The sequence below is a fragment of the Caretta caretta genome, chromosome 6, assembly GCF_965140235.1.
Source record: "Caretta caretta isolate rCarCar2 chromosome 6, rCarCar1.hap1, whole genome shotgun sequence".
Classification (NCBI taxonomy): domain Eukaryota; kingdom Metazoa; phylum Chordata; order Testudines; family Cheloniidae; genus Caretta; species Caretta caretta.
In genome coordinates this window covers 102,244,063-102,261,468 of record NC_134211.1, presented here as the reverse complement: position 1 = coordinate 102,261,468, position 17,406 = coordinate 102,244,063, and the positions used below count along the sequence as shown (strand labels likewise).

Here is a 17,406-nt window from a genome sequence, read left to right as displayed (position 1 = left end):
CTCAAGCAGCTCTGCTGACTGCACTAGAGTAGTGGCAGTCAGCAGAGGAGAGAGAGACAGTCTTGTAGGTGGGCAGGATCCAACCCATTTAGGGCCTTATGTTTTAAGAAAGAAAGAATACTCCAGCCTTAAACCTACAGCCAGTGTAGATCCTGGAGTACTGGTGTAGTGTGCTCATCTCTCTTTAAAACAATTGGGCTGCCACATTCAGCAGCAGCTTTAGTTTCCAGGTGGATTTAAGATGCAGTCCTATATAGAATGCACTGCAGTCATCCAAACCTGGGAATGCCAAAGGCATAGATAATGGTAACACTGACCACATCCAAAACAAACTGGCACAGTCTCCTGGTCAGATGTAGATGGGGAGAGGTGGAAGCCTCCTGAGCACTGCTGCACTAGGATCATTTAACCAAACTGGGGATCCAACAGTACCCCCAGATTGTGAGCCCAAGTCACAAATGGCAGACACACGTGGTCAGGCAGATATAATCCTCACCTGCCGTTTGCTTTCTCCAGTCTACCAATGTCACTCCAGTCTTATCCTGATTTAGCCAGCTAGCTCTCATCCATGCCCCACTCTCACCTAACCACTGAAACAGGCGTTTGACTGCACTGGCTGTCCAGGTGAGCTGGAGTCTTGTAGCATGGTGTCTTCAGAATACAGAGAGCCCCACAGCCCAGCCATTGGCCTTGTATACACGTTGAGCAATTGTGGAGATAAGAAGGAGCTCTGTGAAACTTCCACTGGACAATGTCCCTGGGGATGAAGAGCAACTGCCCAGCTCTACCTTCTGGGAGTGCTCATTGAGGAAGGAATTGAGCCATTGAGAACTGTCTTACTCCTCCACACTACAGTCTGCAAGTGAGTCAGCAAGACCCCATGATCAATAGTATTGAAGGAAGCTGATGGATCTCACAATATCAAGCTGGACACCAATCTTCAGCTGTTGCATGGAGAAAATCAACCCCTCATGCCATCAGTGGTTAAGCACTGGAATAAATTGCCTAGCGAGGTTGTAGAATCTTCATTATTGGAAATTTTTAAGGACAGGTTAGACAAACACCTGTCAGGGATGGTCTAGATAATACTTAGTCCTGTCATGAGTGCAGGGGACTGGACTAGATGGCCTCTCGAGGTCCCTTCCAGTCCTATGATTCTGTGATTCAGTTTCTCTCCCATATACGTGACTTGCTGGTGGGGGATGAAAGTTTGGCTAGGCAAGATCCATGCAGATTTACTGGCTTCCAAACCTAACCATCTGTTTGTTATACTCAATGGAGATGTGTGGGGTTCCTTTAAGAAGGGCTCATACCCTCCTCAGTATAGTCACAGATGGCAGGATGTGATAGGCCAGGCCAAAGCCTGGGTCATTCCGTCCCCAGATCTGGTTCCTGCTGCTGCTGCAACCAGATTCAAAGTTCATTTAAATCTGTCGCTTCCCCAAGCCATTGCTGTGATCTTGGACTGATTTAACGTGACCAGTTTGGAGCAGATGTATCTGTAGGGGGACCTCATCTGTTACCTGCTCTAGTTAGTCCCTCTCTCAACAAATTTAAAAGAGGAGTGTTGCCTACTGTCTGTCCTGTGCTGCAGAAAACTGGTTGGATTGGACTTGGCTGCGGTTACATAGTGAGATCTTTAATACTAGCCAATAGTCAGGTAGCATGTGGTTTTTATGGTCTCCTGATCTGGGGCAGCTGATAAAGTGCAAAAGGTTTCATAAGGCTTGATTTTCCATGTTGCCTTAACCTGGCTTCAACTTGCCTCTGTGGAATTTTGTGTATACTCTTCTTGTGCGTTATCACCTGCACATGCAAGGTATAGACTCCATGTGCATTAGGCAGGGGTTGAGTGTTTCAGTTCTATCTGGATAGGTATGTTTTGTGTGTGTGAACAAGGCAGTGACTATCCTCTCCTGTGTGCTTAGGTGACTCAGCTGAATTTGCATGAGTGAAGGTGCCCTTTTAAAAAGCAGGCCTGTGGCATTTGCAGTAATAGCTTGGGAATATTAATCATTTCCCAGAGCTGTGCAGAGACAAGCCTCAGTCTCCAAATCTAGATCTGAATCTGAACGCCCCGCAAAGTTCAGGTCCGGGAACTTGGATTCCTACTTCAGCCCCATCTCTAGTTCTGTGTGGACTTCCTTCTTATATTCAATGAGGTGACACTGATATTATCCCCGTACACCCAGTATTTTCATTCCATTCCCACACAGGGCCAAATTCAGACCTCATGTAAGCAGATGCAACTACATTGTTTGGAATGGATTTCAAGGGAGTGGCACCCACTTAGAGGCTTATGACAAGTACGTCCTGCCACTATTCCTTGATGCAACATAATCCCCATCCCAGCAGTTCAAAATTTCTTTAAACTTAATTAAATCATCCTTCCACTTGATCTCCTGCATATAAATGTGCAGTCCTTTCCTCCCGGTTGTCTTGTCAAAATAGCTGCAGCAGCAGTGTCAGTGAAGAGCAACTTGTGACTGTGTGCAGGGTTCTCTCGTGCTGGTACCGGGAGTTAATCACTGTCTCTGTCCCATGGCCATAAAGCATTAAGAGCAACTTCATTGTGAGTTTCCCTTGTGCAGTCTTAATAGTCTGATTTTGTTCTAACTGAGCATGTCCAAACACCCCAAGGAATTATGGATCTGTTCTCTGCACATTAAAGCTGTTACTATGGAGATGACTTATTCCCAGGGTGTTTGAAGCACAGAGTAGATTTAAAGGCTAATCCTGGAGGAAGGGTTTACATAAGCAAGAAATTTTAGAAGACCAACTCTTTGTGAGAGAGACTGGGATTCCATGACTCCTGTGATTCTAATGGTCTTAGCTAGACCCTGGCTGATGAATAGATAGTGATGGTTAGTGTTGGTGGCCTGGCACTTTGTCATTAAGTGGGTTAAATTTTTTTAATGGTCTCCAAGTTGCTAAGAAAACTGAATTATAAATGCTACTATCTTAGACCATGCACAGCACACTAGTTGCATTATCAAAGGAGCATATGAAAATTTGTAGCTGCTGTTGTCACTAAAACAAACAAAAAAAGACACTATATCGGTAACAGTTAATTGATTCACACATTGTTTATAAATGCACCTTAAAATCACCAAAGTACCCCTGTTTAGATTCTGATTTTAGCATACATTTTTCAGTCTGTAGTATTATTTTCATTCTGATGGGGTGTTTTTTTAAAGGGGAAGGAGATTAAAAATATAAATATTTGAGTTTTCCCTCCTTGTCCTATTCTACCTTGTACCCACACACAGATGTTTTAAAATATATATTTACTTCGTTCATGCTCTCTTTGCTCTGATTTCACAGTGGCCTGGGAATAGGTTTCAAATGAAATTTTAAAAATATTAGTTATTTACACAGTAGTCAGCAATAGCTCCTAGTGATCATTAAAATATGTATATAGCCTTTTTAAAACTTGTCATGTATTTGATAGCTATACTTCTTGCATAATTCTGCACCTCTACATGTAAAAAACATTAGTCCAACTCCTTAATCTTTTAATTACAATAATGTTACAGTACTACCTATTGACTCCTTGCTAGGCATTGTACAAATATATATAGACCCGGCTTCCAAGAGCCTACAATTGAAATAAAGGTTCTGACCACCTGCAGCTGACATTCAAGATACTAAGTGTTCAATGCTATTTCTTTCTTTTATATAATATAAAGAAACAGTCCTGAACCAGGACCTGTTTGTGCTAGGCGCTGTACAAACACAGAACAAAAAAGAACAGCCCCTTTCCCAAAGAGTTTACAATCTAAGTAATCTCCCAGGATTGGCCAATTTTATTTACCCAGAAGACCATAATGGTTTTCTGTTAAACTGTGTAATGTAAATCTTTTGGAATCTTTCAGAACAAAGGAATCATTCCCATGCACGGACAATTCTTAAATTTCAGTATTTTGCCCCTTTCCTCCCCACCCCCAACCATTAGATCAATATTGGTTTGAGTAATTGCTTGCCAAGTTTCAGGATTGAAATGAAAGATTTGTTTCTAAATAATAATGCCCTGTTGATTTGGCTTTAGCGTTGCCCTAATATTGGCACACAGTATCACAGTGCGGTGCATGATATAAATAGCTCGTTGGATTAGGTTAGACAAGCATGAATGGAAAGTTCACAAAGTGCATTTTCTGTAGTTTGTAAGGCCAGGCCAATTGCTCTGTGAAATATCCGCAAATGGGGCTCCTGTTAGGAATTTCTATATGGTGCCTTGGACCAGCCCCTCGGGGCAATTGTACTTTAGAAGGAATCTTCAGAGGAAGATTTGGAAATCAGGTGACAAGAGTTGGTTAACATTGTCCCAAATAGTCTGTAATTTTGGGGTAAAAGTGGAACTGAGGACAGATAAGATATAAAAACAAACAACTTGGGAGAAGCGGAAGTCAGAGCTTGAATTGAGAGAGGACACAAGTCACCTCATCAAAATATTTAAACAAAAGGTCATTTAATTTCTACAGCAAAGTAAGGGGAACTTACTGCAGTCTCTTTGCTACGACTTTTACAAACATTGTGTTGTTTTAGTCCCTCATGAGGCTTTACAATCAACCAGACCAGATGATCTCTGGTTGCTATTCCTTAGAAACATCATAACTAGAAATAAAGTAGTGAGGGGAGCCATTTTTTGAAGAGCATCTACTATCCATTTGCGGGGTATGGGAGTGGAGTTTTGCTTTTGCGGTTAATTAGCATGTAGATGTTTAACTAGCTTTTTTGAGGGTGCAGGCAGGTGTCTGTCTTATGCAATTAGTTGTGTGCACCAAATGGTGCCCAGAAAAATAAAGGCCACTTTTTATTGTGGGGTGTTGTGTGTGTGCGCACGTGCGCAGGGAAAGGGGTAAGAGAAGGCCAGTGAAATGGAAAGATGGAAATGACAGCATTGCTTTTCTCTCTTTCTCAGGTTATGAGGGCGTTGCAGAGTTCTTCACAGACCTCCTGAACCACATAGCTGCTGTCCTGCAGGGCCAGACACCAGAGGTGACCCAGCTCAACCTCAGCAAACTCCTGGCTGAGCAGACCGGCGGCCTAGTAGGGGAGCGGACATGCTGTGCTAGTACAGGCTGCCGAAGCGTGGTGGGAAAAGACTCCTCCTGGATTGTGGAAAGTGAGACCAATAGCTCAGTAAAGCTGCAGCACCAGAGACTAGGCTGCAACTCTGCAGTGTCCCCCAGCTTTCAACAGCACTGCGTTGCCACGTTGGCAACAAAAGCTTCCTCTCAATAGCCAGACAATGCCGTGGACTAAGGAAAAGCCGTGGGGAGTCAAATCATGGTCCTAGAATCAGAGCAGGCTGTAACAAATTTCTCATGATTTAACCCAATTTGTTGATGAAATTATCTGAAAAGGAGTGGGGAAGAAAAATGATCCGGATACATTTCATCAGATTCCATTTGCAAATCTGTAGTGAGCTTGCACATGCTTGTGTTTTTAACACTAGACCTTAATGTGGGAGGGTTGCTTTTGCGTTTTGTTTTAGATTTTATTTGTAATCACCAGTGACCAGCATTTTAAAATCAGACCTCATGGAACCAGAAAGAGTTAAAGTTGACATGGTGTGCGTGACAATGCTAGAGATTTTCACCTTTCCAAAGTACTTCCCATTCCCTCTTTCCAACTGGACCCTTGAAAAGAACATTTAAGAAAGCTTCAGTATCAGCAGAACAGGTGTGCTCAGAGCTTCATTGGCAACTTGCTGAGGGCACTAGGACTGCACCTTATTTGGTGGATCAAAACAGATTGCGGCTGCCCTCCTGTTTAAAACTGAGGTGGAGACTGCAGTTCCAACTCTGGGGTTCTCTTCCTGGAACCGAGTTGTTTAAGATAAAGGATGCTTCAAATTGTATTTCGCCACAAGAATGCTACCATGGCAGTAACAAATCTTTTCTGATCCAGCAAGGCTTGAGTTTGAAAAGCAAAGGGTGCATACTACTAGCGGGAGTTGGGTGTCTTGGTAGATAAAACACTGCTCTTTGTACTTTTGGCTGGCCATAAGACCCTAAAGCTTATTCTTTAGCTGAGAAAATAATTGTCCTTCCATTTCACTCAGGCAAAGTGTAGGAATGCTTTGCTAGAGGGCTAGCAAATGGATCCACTTTTACTTTCACAGAGTAGTACACCAGCCTTGCACATCCTGTAAATATATGTGTAATTCAGATTTGTAGCCACTATTTTCCATTAATACATGGCTATGCATAAATCATTGCTCTCAACAGTGATTGAACATGAGCAAAATTGGAGAGAGCAGGGTTTTGTGTAAGTTAGTGACTTGGGACTGTTTTTCTGATTTAGAAACTGTTACTATCTGGGACCGCTAGAGGAAGGGGGCTAGGTAAATTACAAGAGTAGTGGGTGTACTCATTTGTGAACTATAATACAGTCTGATCATACATTACAGTTGAGATACCGTAGCAAAACTAAAATGTATGTTCTCTTCCTGCAACACAGCAGCATCTTCTATCCTTTTAAATTTCCTGCAACTTTTGTCAATCCTGAACACTAAATTGGAAGTAACTGAATCAGACAATGCTGTAAAAGCAGGTTTCAAGCATACACATTATTTTTGTGGGGCTCATGGCCTTTCCATCTTTAAGAAATCCCTAAACTATGTTCACGGAGATGCTATTAAGAAAGCTTCACCTTAGTTAAGCACTGGGATGTGACAGTTCCATGTTTTTCTATCTTAAGCATTTGTAGAGCAGTCATCACCGTAACACATTAGTGCCAACTAATCTAGTATCTGATAGCCAGAGTGGTGGGAAGGAACAGTTAGGGGATGTAATACAACCTTAGGATAGTGGAGGGAGCCAGAGCAGGAAGACACGGAGGGAGGAGTGAGCCAAACCATTTGAAAAATGCTCACTTCTATATGGTGGTGGCCATCCCTCATGGAGAAGTCCTATAGGGTCCTGTAAAAATCACTCTTAACCTTTCTATAGGATTTTATTGGGGGAGGGGCTATCAATTTCTGTTAACTTCTACAAGACTTTTCCATAAGGAATGTCATTCGTCTTTGGGATTTCAGTCAGATTTGTATGAAACACGAATACAGCAAAGTTCCTGGATTTGTGTAAAAATCAATTCTGAATTGGGCACCTGTCATAACCCTACTATGCGTCGAGGCTGCTGAATAATTGCTGAATCCCACCGTTTACTGCATGTGGTAGGTCCCAGGTGGCAGGGGTGAAAGTGAGGACGACAACCATAGTTATGGACTTAAAACAATTTTCATGATTGACCAAACCTTTCTTAGAACCAAGACTGAAATAAAATAGACATCTTAAGGTTTTTTTTGAGATCTTTTCATGTTTCAAGTAAAGCAAAGATGCCCTCAGGAAAGAATTCACCAGTGTGTATTTTTGTATGGTACTCTTGTGTGACTGGCGGGTGGAATGTTTATAGATTTGCCATTTGCTTCCTTTATTAAAATGGAAAAATTTTAATGGGTGGTGGTGGGAGGAAAAGAAGCGATGCTTAATATGGTTTAGTAACACGAGACCTTTCAAACTAACTGTGTTTACGTGAATCAGAGTGTTGGATCCAGTTAAAATGTCTGTATGCTGTTTCCTAGTTATAACATTGAATAAGAATTTATTTTCCCTGGCTACCTTCTGAATTTTGGTTGGCCTATTTTGCACTGCTTTATTTCTCCAAAATAAACTACTGAAATACAATTGTGCATTTTACACTTGTTTACAGATGATTGTTAAAAAGATTATTTTGTAATTCTCTGAAGCCTTACGAGATACTTTACCTATTTAAGTATAATCCAGACCTTGGCAAAAATTAGAAAATAAGCTTAGTTCACTAGCATGATTCCTGACAGGGTCTTTCCAAAATGCTATAATTTATTTTTATTTATCTAGTTTATTTGTATCGCTTTAATTTACTGGGCACAAATATCATGCAAATATTCTTTAATGATATAGCATTACAATGGGATTTCCATATAAATATCATGTAGATACAATCATGATATGTTTCTTCAGATTGACTCACACAATAGAATTTTGCTAATTCACATGAACAGCTGGGAGACCAATGATGAACTATTGAAATTTGTGTTCATGTATCAAGTACACAAACAAATGCAGCAGAACAAAAAACAAAACAAACCACCCAAGATTACTTCACTGTAAAGACATTCAAGCATGTCCTCAACTTTAAGCATGTATTTAAATCTTTCCCTATTCAGGAAAACACTTAAACACGTTCATCACTTTAAACAAGTGTTTAAGTGCTTTTCTGAATCAGTGCCTTATTTGGCAAGTGTAGACTAGCTTTAGTTATGATGATACTTCATAGTAAACTACTCAATGTTCTATAGTATATTTTATAAAAGTAATGGAGTCTTAGTAATATTAGACCTCACTATAGTGTCCTTGCTATTAAAATTTTCCTGAGAATTAGGGAGTGACCACTGTTTTCTGTATGTGAATTATAGGGTGTGTGAATTAGTGAGATTCTGCTGTGGTTTCGGATGTTTACATACTTATCATTGTATGGATTGAGATCATTTCCACGGTAATTAGAATGGTCAGCTGTTACCCAAAATGGACCAAATTCTGTCCTGTTAACTGTTGTAAATCCTCAGTAACGCTATTAACTTCATTGGCCTTTCTCCACGTTTGCTCTTGTTTGAATGGAGCAGAATTGACTGTGACGGTCAAAGACTTGGTCCTATTGAATCCAATGATAGTTCTGCAATTGAAAGATCAAGATTTGCCCTTATGTAGAGAATACTTGCATGGTATTAGAATAGCCTGCAGTGGAAAGCCGTTACCATTTATCCATCTATTCACCTGACCGGCTTGATTTGCCACATTATGCTTTGGTTTGTAATGGTAAATCATTCAGAAGTTACATACTGCTTTATTCAAAGTGCAGTTTTAAAATGCAACCTAACTGTGATGATGATCAGTGATTAGGGTTAGTGAAATAGAACATACACTTGGACTATGGCATTTTTCCTTTTGTTTTATCCACATGTCTGGGTATACAAAACTTACGTGCTTTAGATGCTGACTGGCTGGGCTGACTGGCTTATAGGATGCATCTTGTAGCTTATAGACTGTTGATTTGTAAATCTAGGCTTTTTTAAAATCTGAATGATAAAGTGGTTCAAAGATCCCAGTTCTAAATGCATGTGCACTTGTATGTAGGAGATCTGTTAGATTTCGATGTAATCTTCGGCGGCAGGTTCCACAAACAAAACCACTGGTAAGGTGTTTTTTTGTTTGTTTATTTCATTTTCTTTTAAGTAGCTGAATACACATTAAGAGCCTGACCCGAAGGGCTAGTCTACACTGGCAATGTTTTTGCGACTACAGACTAACACGGCTGCTACTCTGAAACTGTCAGTGTTGGTTTGTGTAGTCACGGCAGAATGCTGGGAGAGAGCTCTCCCAGCGCTCTAAAAAAACACCTCCACGAGGGGCGTAGCTCCCACCGCTGGGAGCACGGCTCCCAGCGCTGGGGCACTGTCTACACTGGCACTTTACAGCCCTGAAACTTTCTGCGCTCGGGGGTGTTTTTTCACCCCCCGAGCGAGAAAGTTGCAACGCTGGAAAGTGCCAGTGTAGATAAGCCCTGAGACTTCAGTGGGAATTGCAAGTGCTAAGGATCTCCCAAGGTAAATCCCAAAATTCTTCAGATAATTTAGGACTGTATCCAAGCATGAAACATTCAATTGGTGTTTTGCACAGAAATCAGTATCAGGATACAGCCAAAAGGCAACAGAGTAAAACTGGCCAAAAGCTTTGGATGTCTCTGGAAAAAATAATCTTTGATCTTTTCCAGACTTCTCAGTTTTTAGGCAAACATTTGCTTCACAAATTGTGAGAGGGGGGGTAGTGTCAAGTGGATCTGTGTTTTGTTTTCAAACTAGCTAGCAGTACTAAGCCTGCACAGCTGTGCAGAATATCTTGGTGGTGGTTTTTTAATGAATAAACTCTAGAAATAGTTTCACAGTTACCCCTGTGCCCACTTGCAGTAATTTACTTGCGTTAGCTTTGCTAATTTTCTTTTCTTTTTTTCCCTCCCTTTTTAGTAACTGCTGTATTGTTTTATAGCCTTTAACCTGTAAATTATTCACAGTATTGCAGTACTTCTTAAAAATTAGAAGTTGAAGAAAACGGTCAGTGTAGATTAAAATGTTTCCTTTAATATAATCTCCTTTTACACACACACACACACTCACTCTCTCTCTCTCTCTTCCAGATCAGCTTGTTGATTTTATTTGTACCTGCTGCTTTAATACCAGTGTCATAGGGATGTACTCACCAGAATAGATCCTTTTGCACCTTCATTTCCCCACCCACTCTATGGATCCAGGCCACCGAAAGCTGAACTCATGACTGCATGTGTCTGTTTATATTTCCACTAGATTCAACAAGCTCTCATGTGGTTAGGGTTTTAAAATACATTTAAGTGAATCTGGTTCTAAATAGTGCAGTGAAATCTATAGTAAAGTAGAGTGAATGTTATGGAATATTCCAGCACATAGCAATGTTTTGGTTGCTGTTTGATTTATACTGAACCTCTGCTTGCTGTGAAGCTTTTCTGTAGTGGGAAGACAACAACATCGCTATAAGAAGATTGTATGTGTGTGTGTGTGTGTGAGTGAGAGACACAGACCGAGATAGTCTGATGGTGTCACATGGACTTGGAAGCGTGGCTTGAGCCAGTTTGTCATTATTTGCACGGGGAGGGATGGTGAATAACAAGAATCCAAATCCCTTTGCTGGCTTGGAGCTCCTGATGCGCTGTTTCATTGGTGCCCTGGAAAACTCCAGCATCAGCCATAATTGCTAATGAATAGAGCTCATAGAAATCAGGTCTTCCTGTTAATCCTTTTAAGGAAATCCATATTGTATTTTCTTTATCTTCCATTCCTTCTACAGTAGTTTTCAGATATAAATTAATTTAACAATCTTGTATGTGAAAAGGCATATATATCTACACATATATTCAAATTATAAAAGGGCGCATCTATGTAAGTATAAAATAGTGACTCCTATGTTTGAGATGTTAGCAGCCCAAAAGAATGAGAGAGTTGTTTATCTCTTGTAAAAAGTCAGTGCTGTTTAAAAAAAAAAAAGTATTAGATGTATTTTTTTAATTATTTATTTCTTTGGATCATTTATTTGGTATTTTACATGGCTCCTGCATATCCCTGTGAGAACCACACGTCCCACTGAAATGCAGCCATTCTCCTTACAAATAATCCCTTAAAATCCTACAGCTTTTAAAAAAAAAAATCCCTTCATGTGTGAATGGAGTTCTATACCCCTTTGTTGTCCTCTTAGGCATGTTTAAAATTCAGTGTCTCCAGTACAAAGCCACCAGTTCTTGGGACCATTTTTTTTTTTTTTTTTTTGGTGCGGAGTACGGTAATGTCCACACATGAACCAGCTTTATAGTGTTAACAAGTTTGTTTTTGTGCTTTGATTCAGTCCTGTTCACAAATGACAAATGAAAAATAAAACCAGTTTTGTACTTAATTTGTATATAAATATATAAAAGAGAAAAATTCATGGCTTACTGTAAAAACCAAAAGTATTTACTCTTTGGCTTTTTACTTATACTGCATGACTGAATACATGTGATGATGACAATGAAGATGGTGCTTTGTTCTCTCTGGTACCATTTATTTCAGTGGCAACTTACCCCTTTTCCTCATTTGCCAAGCACCTGTGATGGACACTATTTTGATTTTAACAGTAGAATAATATGCAGTACATATTGTATTGTTATTTCTGTAACTGTTTTGGAGACACAACTGTCCCTTTCCAACACATAGTGAAATAAATGCCTTACAACATCTCTTATTTTGCATTCTGTTAATGAGTGGGTGGGTGGGTGTTTATGGGAAACTCACCTGCAGGATTTTGGTTTCCACATCTAGTATCTTCCTCTTCCTTTTCCAAACTTCCAGTTATTTTGATTGATAATTGTGGACCTACTTGTATTGCTTTACTAATGAGGGAGGTTTTTTGCCCAGTAAGACTGGTGGGAAAGTAGGATATGCATCACACTTCACTGAGGTTTGGCCCTCAGTACAGTTGAAGCCATGTTAGCTACAACTTTGTTTATGGTTGTTGATTGGTAGTGCTTTAGTGTGGTTTTCCCTTGGTTGTAGTAGAGATGAAATTTGTGGTCTGGGAAGCCTGTTATTGCATTCTGCTGGGTATTAAGTAATGAACAGCACAATTTGGCCAGCAGAAAAAAATCCCTGTTCACGCTGGCAGGGATGTTACAACATTACTAAGTAGCAAACATTGTTTAAACATGGCTCTTGTTACAAGCATGAACAAGGGCCTGCATGAAATAAAATCCATGTCTTATTTCCTTGTGTCCTTTTATTCTATAATCATGAGCCCCTTAATTGGTGAATTAATGGGATACTGTCCAGTACAACTGAGCATTTACCAACAGCGCCATACTGGTATCTGAGTTTACCTCCATTTCTTCGTCTCCTTAACACAGGGTATTCTTAGCTCATCTGTGGCAACAGTCAGCAAATAATGACTTTTTTTTTTGTTTTCTACTATAGCTTAAAAATAGTTTTATTCAGATGGGGGAAATTCGCTGAATTCTAAATACCTTTTATTGCTTTTTACTTGGTTAAAAAAGATACGTACCTTTAGGCTTGGAAGGATATGATTTTTATCTCCAAATGTCAAATTCACTGTTCACACACAAACTGACCCCCCCCAAAATTTCCATTGATGATGATCAAAATTTACTGATAGGCAAAATAGGAAAAATGCTGCTTGAGAATTTAGAGTTTGGTTTAAGGATGTTTGTTTTGTATATTTTGTAATGTAATGTTGGCACTTTTGTGTTTTAGTTGTTATAAAACTTTTACTTTTTGAGGCTCAACAGCTACTGGCATTAAATAATAATTGTCTGGCTCTCTATTGTTTGGCTCCTCCCATAATTTCACACAACTGTGAAAATTTAAATTGATAAAAGTTGAATAAAATGCTTAAAAGTAAACACTGATATCCTTCAAAATTATTAAAAAAATGAAAATCAGATTCTCCCAAACCTCTGTATCTTGTAGGATTCCTTCAAAACAACATTCGTTCTTCCTTCTATTGATACACCAATAAACTAATTATCTTTGCTGAGCTACCATTATGGACAGGTCCTGTAGAATTTAATAGAAAATAGCCACCTTTCTGTGGTTTTTTGATCCATTCTATAGAAATTATTATTATAGTTATATTCTAATAACACCTGCATTGTTTTAGGCACTATCCAAACAGTCCTTGCCCAAAAGAATTTACAGTCTCAGCCAAGAACTTCATAGGATGGTTTAAAACAGAAATCGGACATGAAAGCTATAACCCTCTAATAGTCCATAGCATTTTAGAATAATTTCTATGGAACCCCACTGATTTCTTCTCTAAAATCATTTTCATAATTGAGATGGCCCTGTGAGCTAACAGAACACTGGACTAGGGGGTCAGGAGTCTTGGGGTCTATTTCCGGGTCAGCCACTGACCTGTGTATGACCTTACGCAAGTCACTTACACTCCCTGTGTTGCTCTTTCCTCTCCCTCCTTTGTCTGTCTTGCCTATCTATAATGGAAGTTCTTCAGGCTGTCCGATGATGTGCCATGTGTAGGACCTAATGCAGCGGGGCCTTGGTCTTGGATAGAGACACTAGGCGCTGGTACAACATAAATAATAACAATGAGGCTCCTTTTACCCAAATAGAGCATGGAATTTAACCAGCAAGGTTAACTGTAATGCAATCCAGATTGTGGGGTAAAAATCAATATACAAAAAATAAAATTAGTAGGGGAAGGGATTTTATCGTTCGAGTCACAGATGGTATATCACCAGGGGGAGAAAAAAAGCACTTGTACCAGATGTATCTTTTAAAAAAAAAAAAAAAATGATTGCACTGCAATTTCAGGAGTGGGAAAGTTAGCTTTCTCTATACTAGGAACAACCGAATGAGGGTATCTGATTACGAGAAAACTGTGTCTTGATTTGGGTAAAACACAGCTCCAATTTGTTCTGTGAGCATGACAGTGTTGCCTAACCAGTCTAAGGCACATGCAAGATTGTATCTGGGTGTGAAACACAGGCAAAGAGGTGTCTGCCACAGATTGGAACGTTGTTTTAGCCTGCTCTTCTGGTTATCGTAATATGAGGTTGTGGGTCAGATGGCCAGGGGTGTGTTTAAAAAAAGATAGAACTTTCCCTAAACTCTATCCACAATCCCAGATTAGCTGGATGTCTGCTAAAATGATGTTCATCAATTAAATATGTAACCCTGGTGCCATATCTGTCTAGCCATTTATGATACAGTGATAGCTGTGGCCTTTTAATGTCATTACGTTTCAGAGTTAACATCCATTGCAATGAATGGGACAGTTCAACCCTTTTAGAACTGTAGTTTGACTGCCATACTGTAGACTCAGTAAGACATTGCTTCCTCAAGTCATGTTTGAGAGGTTGCCTTTGTAGCTGTAAGGTAAAAGTTTATTTTATAGAATCTGATGTGAGTATGGTATAAGTGCTGGCATGATGTACCACCCTGTCATTAGCTTTGTTTGACCCTGCATGGGTGTATTGTAATGTATTGGGACCCTTAGAGGACAAAATATGTCCTCATTAACACTCCTGGGATGCTCTCTGAAATGTTTGCAGTTGTACATAGATTCATAGGTATTAAGGTCAGAAGGGACCATTATGATAATCTAGTCCGACCTCCTGCACAACGCAGGCCACAGAATCTCACCCACCCACTCCTGCAATAAGCCTCTCACCTATGTCTGAGCTATTGAAGTCCTCAAATCATGGTTTAAAGACTTCAAGGTGCAGAGAATCCTCCAGCAAGTGACCCGTGCCCCATGCCACAGAGGAAGGCGAAAAAGCCCCAGGACCTCTTCCAATCTGCCCTGGAGGAAAATTCCTTTCCGACCCCAGATATGATGATCAGCTGAACCCTGAGCATGTGGGCAAGAGTCACCAGCCAGATACCCAGGAAAGAATTCTCTGTAGTAACTCAGATCCCACCCCATCTAACATCCCACCACAGGCCATTGGGCCTATTTACCATGAATAGTTAAAGATCTTGAAGCCAGATAGGTCTTTTGCCCCCACTGCTTCCCTTGGAAGGCTGTTCCAGAACTTCACTCCTCCGATGGTTAGAAACCTTCCTCTAATTTCAAGTCTAAACTTCCCGATGACCAGTTTATATCCATTTGTTTTTGTGTCCACATTGGTATTGAGCTTAAATAATTCCTCTCCCTCCCTGGTATTTATCCCTCTGATATATTTATAGAGAGCAATCATATCTCCCCTCAGCCTTCTTTTGGTTAGGCTAAACAAGCCAAGCTCCTTGAGTCTCCCTTCATAAGACAGGTTTTCCATTCCTCGGAGCATCCTAGTAGCCCTTCTCTGTACCTGTTCCAGTTTGAATTCATCCTTCTTAAACATGGGAGACCAGAACTGCACACAGTATTCCAGATGAGATCTCACCAGTGCCTTGTATAAGGGTATTAACACCTCCTTATCTCTACTGGAAATACCTCGCCTAATGCATCCCAAGACCACATTAGCTTTTTTCACGGCCATATCACATTGGCGGCTCATAGTCATCCTGTGGTCAACCAATACTCCGAGGTCCTTCTCCTCCTCCGTTACTTCTAATTGATGCGTCCCCAGCTTATAACTAAAATTCTTGTTATTAATCCCTAAATGCATGACCTTGCACTTTTCACTATTAAATTTCATCCTATTACTATTACTCCAGTTTACAAGGTCATCCAGATCCTCCTGTATGATATCCCGGTCCTTCTCTAAATTGGCAATACCTCCCAGCTTTGTATCATCTGCAAACTTTATTAGGACACGCCCACTTTTTGTGCCAAGGTCAGTAATAAAAAGATTAAATAAGATTGGTCCCAAAACCGATCCCTGAGGAACTCCACTGGTAACCTCCCTCCATCCTGACAGTTCACCTTTCAGTATGACCCGCTGTAGTCTCCCCTTTAACCAATTCCTTATCCACCTTTCAATTTTCATATTGATCCCCATCTTTTCCAATTTAACTAATTCCCCATGTGGCATGGTATCAAATGCCTTACTGAAATCTAGGTAAATTAGATCCACTGCGTTTCCTTTCTCTAAAAAAATCTGTTACTTTCTCAAAGAAGGAGATCAGGTTGGTTTGGCACAATCTACCTTTTGTAAAATCTTGTTGTATTTTGTCCCATTGACCTCAATGTCCTTAACTACTTTCTCCTTCAAAATTTTTTCCAAGACCTTGCATACTACAGATGTCAAACTAACAGGCCTGTAGTTACCCGGATCACGTTTTTTCCCTTTCTTAAAAGCAGGAACTATGTGAGCAATTCTCCAGTCATACTGTACAATCCCTGAGTTTACAGATTCATTAAAAATTCTTGCTAATGGGCTTGCAATTTCGTGTGCCAATTCCTTTAATATTCTTGGATGAAGATTATCTGGGCCCCCCGATTTAGTCCCATTAAGCTGTTCGAGTTTCGCTTCTACCTCAAATATGGTAATATCTACCTCCATAGCCTCATTCCCATTTGTCATGCTATCATTATCCCTAAGATCCTCATTAGCCTTATTAAAGACTGAGGCAAAGTATTTGTTTAGATATTGGGCTATGCCTAGATTATCCTTGACCTCCACTCCATCCTCAGTGTTTAGCGGTCCCACTTCTTCTTCCTTTGTTTTCTTCTTTATGTGGCTATAGAACCTTTTACTATTGGTTTTAATTCCCTTTGCAAGGTCCAACTCTACTTGACTTTTAGCCTGTCTCACTTTATCCCTACATGTTCTGACCTCAATAAGGTAGCTTTCCTTGCTGATCCCACCCATCTTCCACTCCTTGTAGGCTTTCTGTTTTTTTCTTAATCACCTCTCTGAGATGCTTGCTCATCCAGCTTGGTCTACAACTCCTGCCTATGAATTTTTTCCCCTTTCTTGGGATGCAGGCTTCCGATAGCTTCTGCAGCTTTGACTTGAAGTAATCCCAGGCCTCCTCTGCCTTTAGATCCATAAATTCTTCAGTCCAATCCACTTCCCTAACTAATTTCCTTAATTTTTGAAAGTCAGCCCTTTTGAAATCAAAAACCCTAGTTGCAGATTTATTTGTTTATCCTTCCGTTCAGTTTGAACTGAATTAGTTCATGATCACTTGAACCAAGGTTGTCCCCTACAACCATTTCTTCTATGAGGTCTTCACTACTCACCAAAACCAAATCTAAAATGGCATCCCCTCTTGTCAGTTCAGCAACTACTTGATGAAGAAATCCATCAACTATCACATCTAGGAAAATCTGAGCCCTATTATTACTAGCACTTGGCCTCCAGTCTATATTTGGGAAGTTAAAG

The 17,406-nt window shown here is 40.2% G+C and overlaps 1 protein-coding gene across 2 annotated transcripts in view; it reads left to right on the top strand.

The window, feature by feature from the left end:
• The window catches only part of ITPK1 (inositol-tetrakisphosphate 1-kinase), a 288,871-nt gene extending 277,030 nt beyond the window's left edge, over positions 1-11,841 (top strand). For both annotated transcript variants that reach the window (XM_048853263.2, XM_048853264.2), the window contains exon 10: positions 4,922-11,841. In XM_048853263.2, coding sequence (XP_048709220.1) covers positions 4,922-5,244 — 323 coding nt within the window. In that variant the 3' untranslated portion in view covers positions 5,245-11,841. The remainder of the gene's footprint in view (positions 1-4,921) is intronic.
• Positions 11,842-17,406: the final 5,565 nt, after the last annotated feature.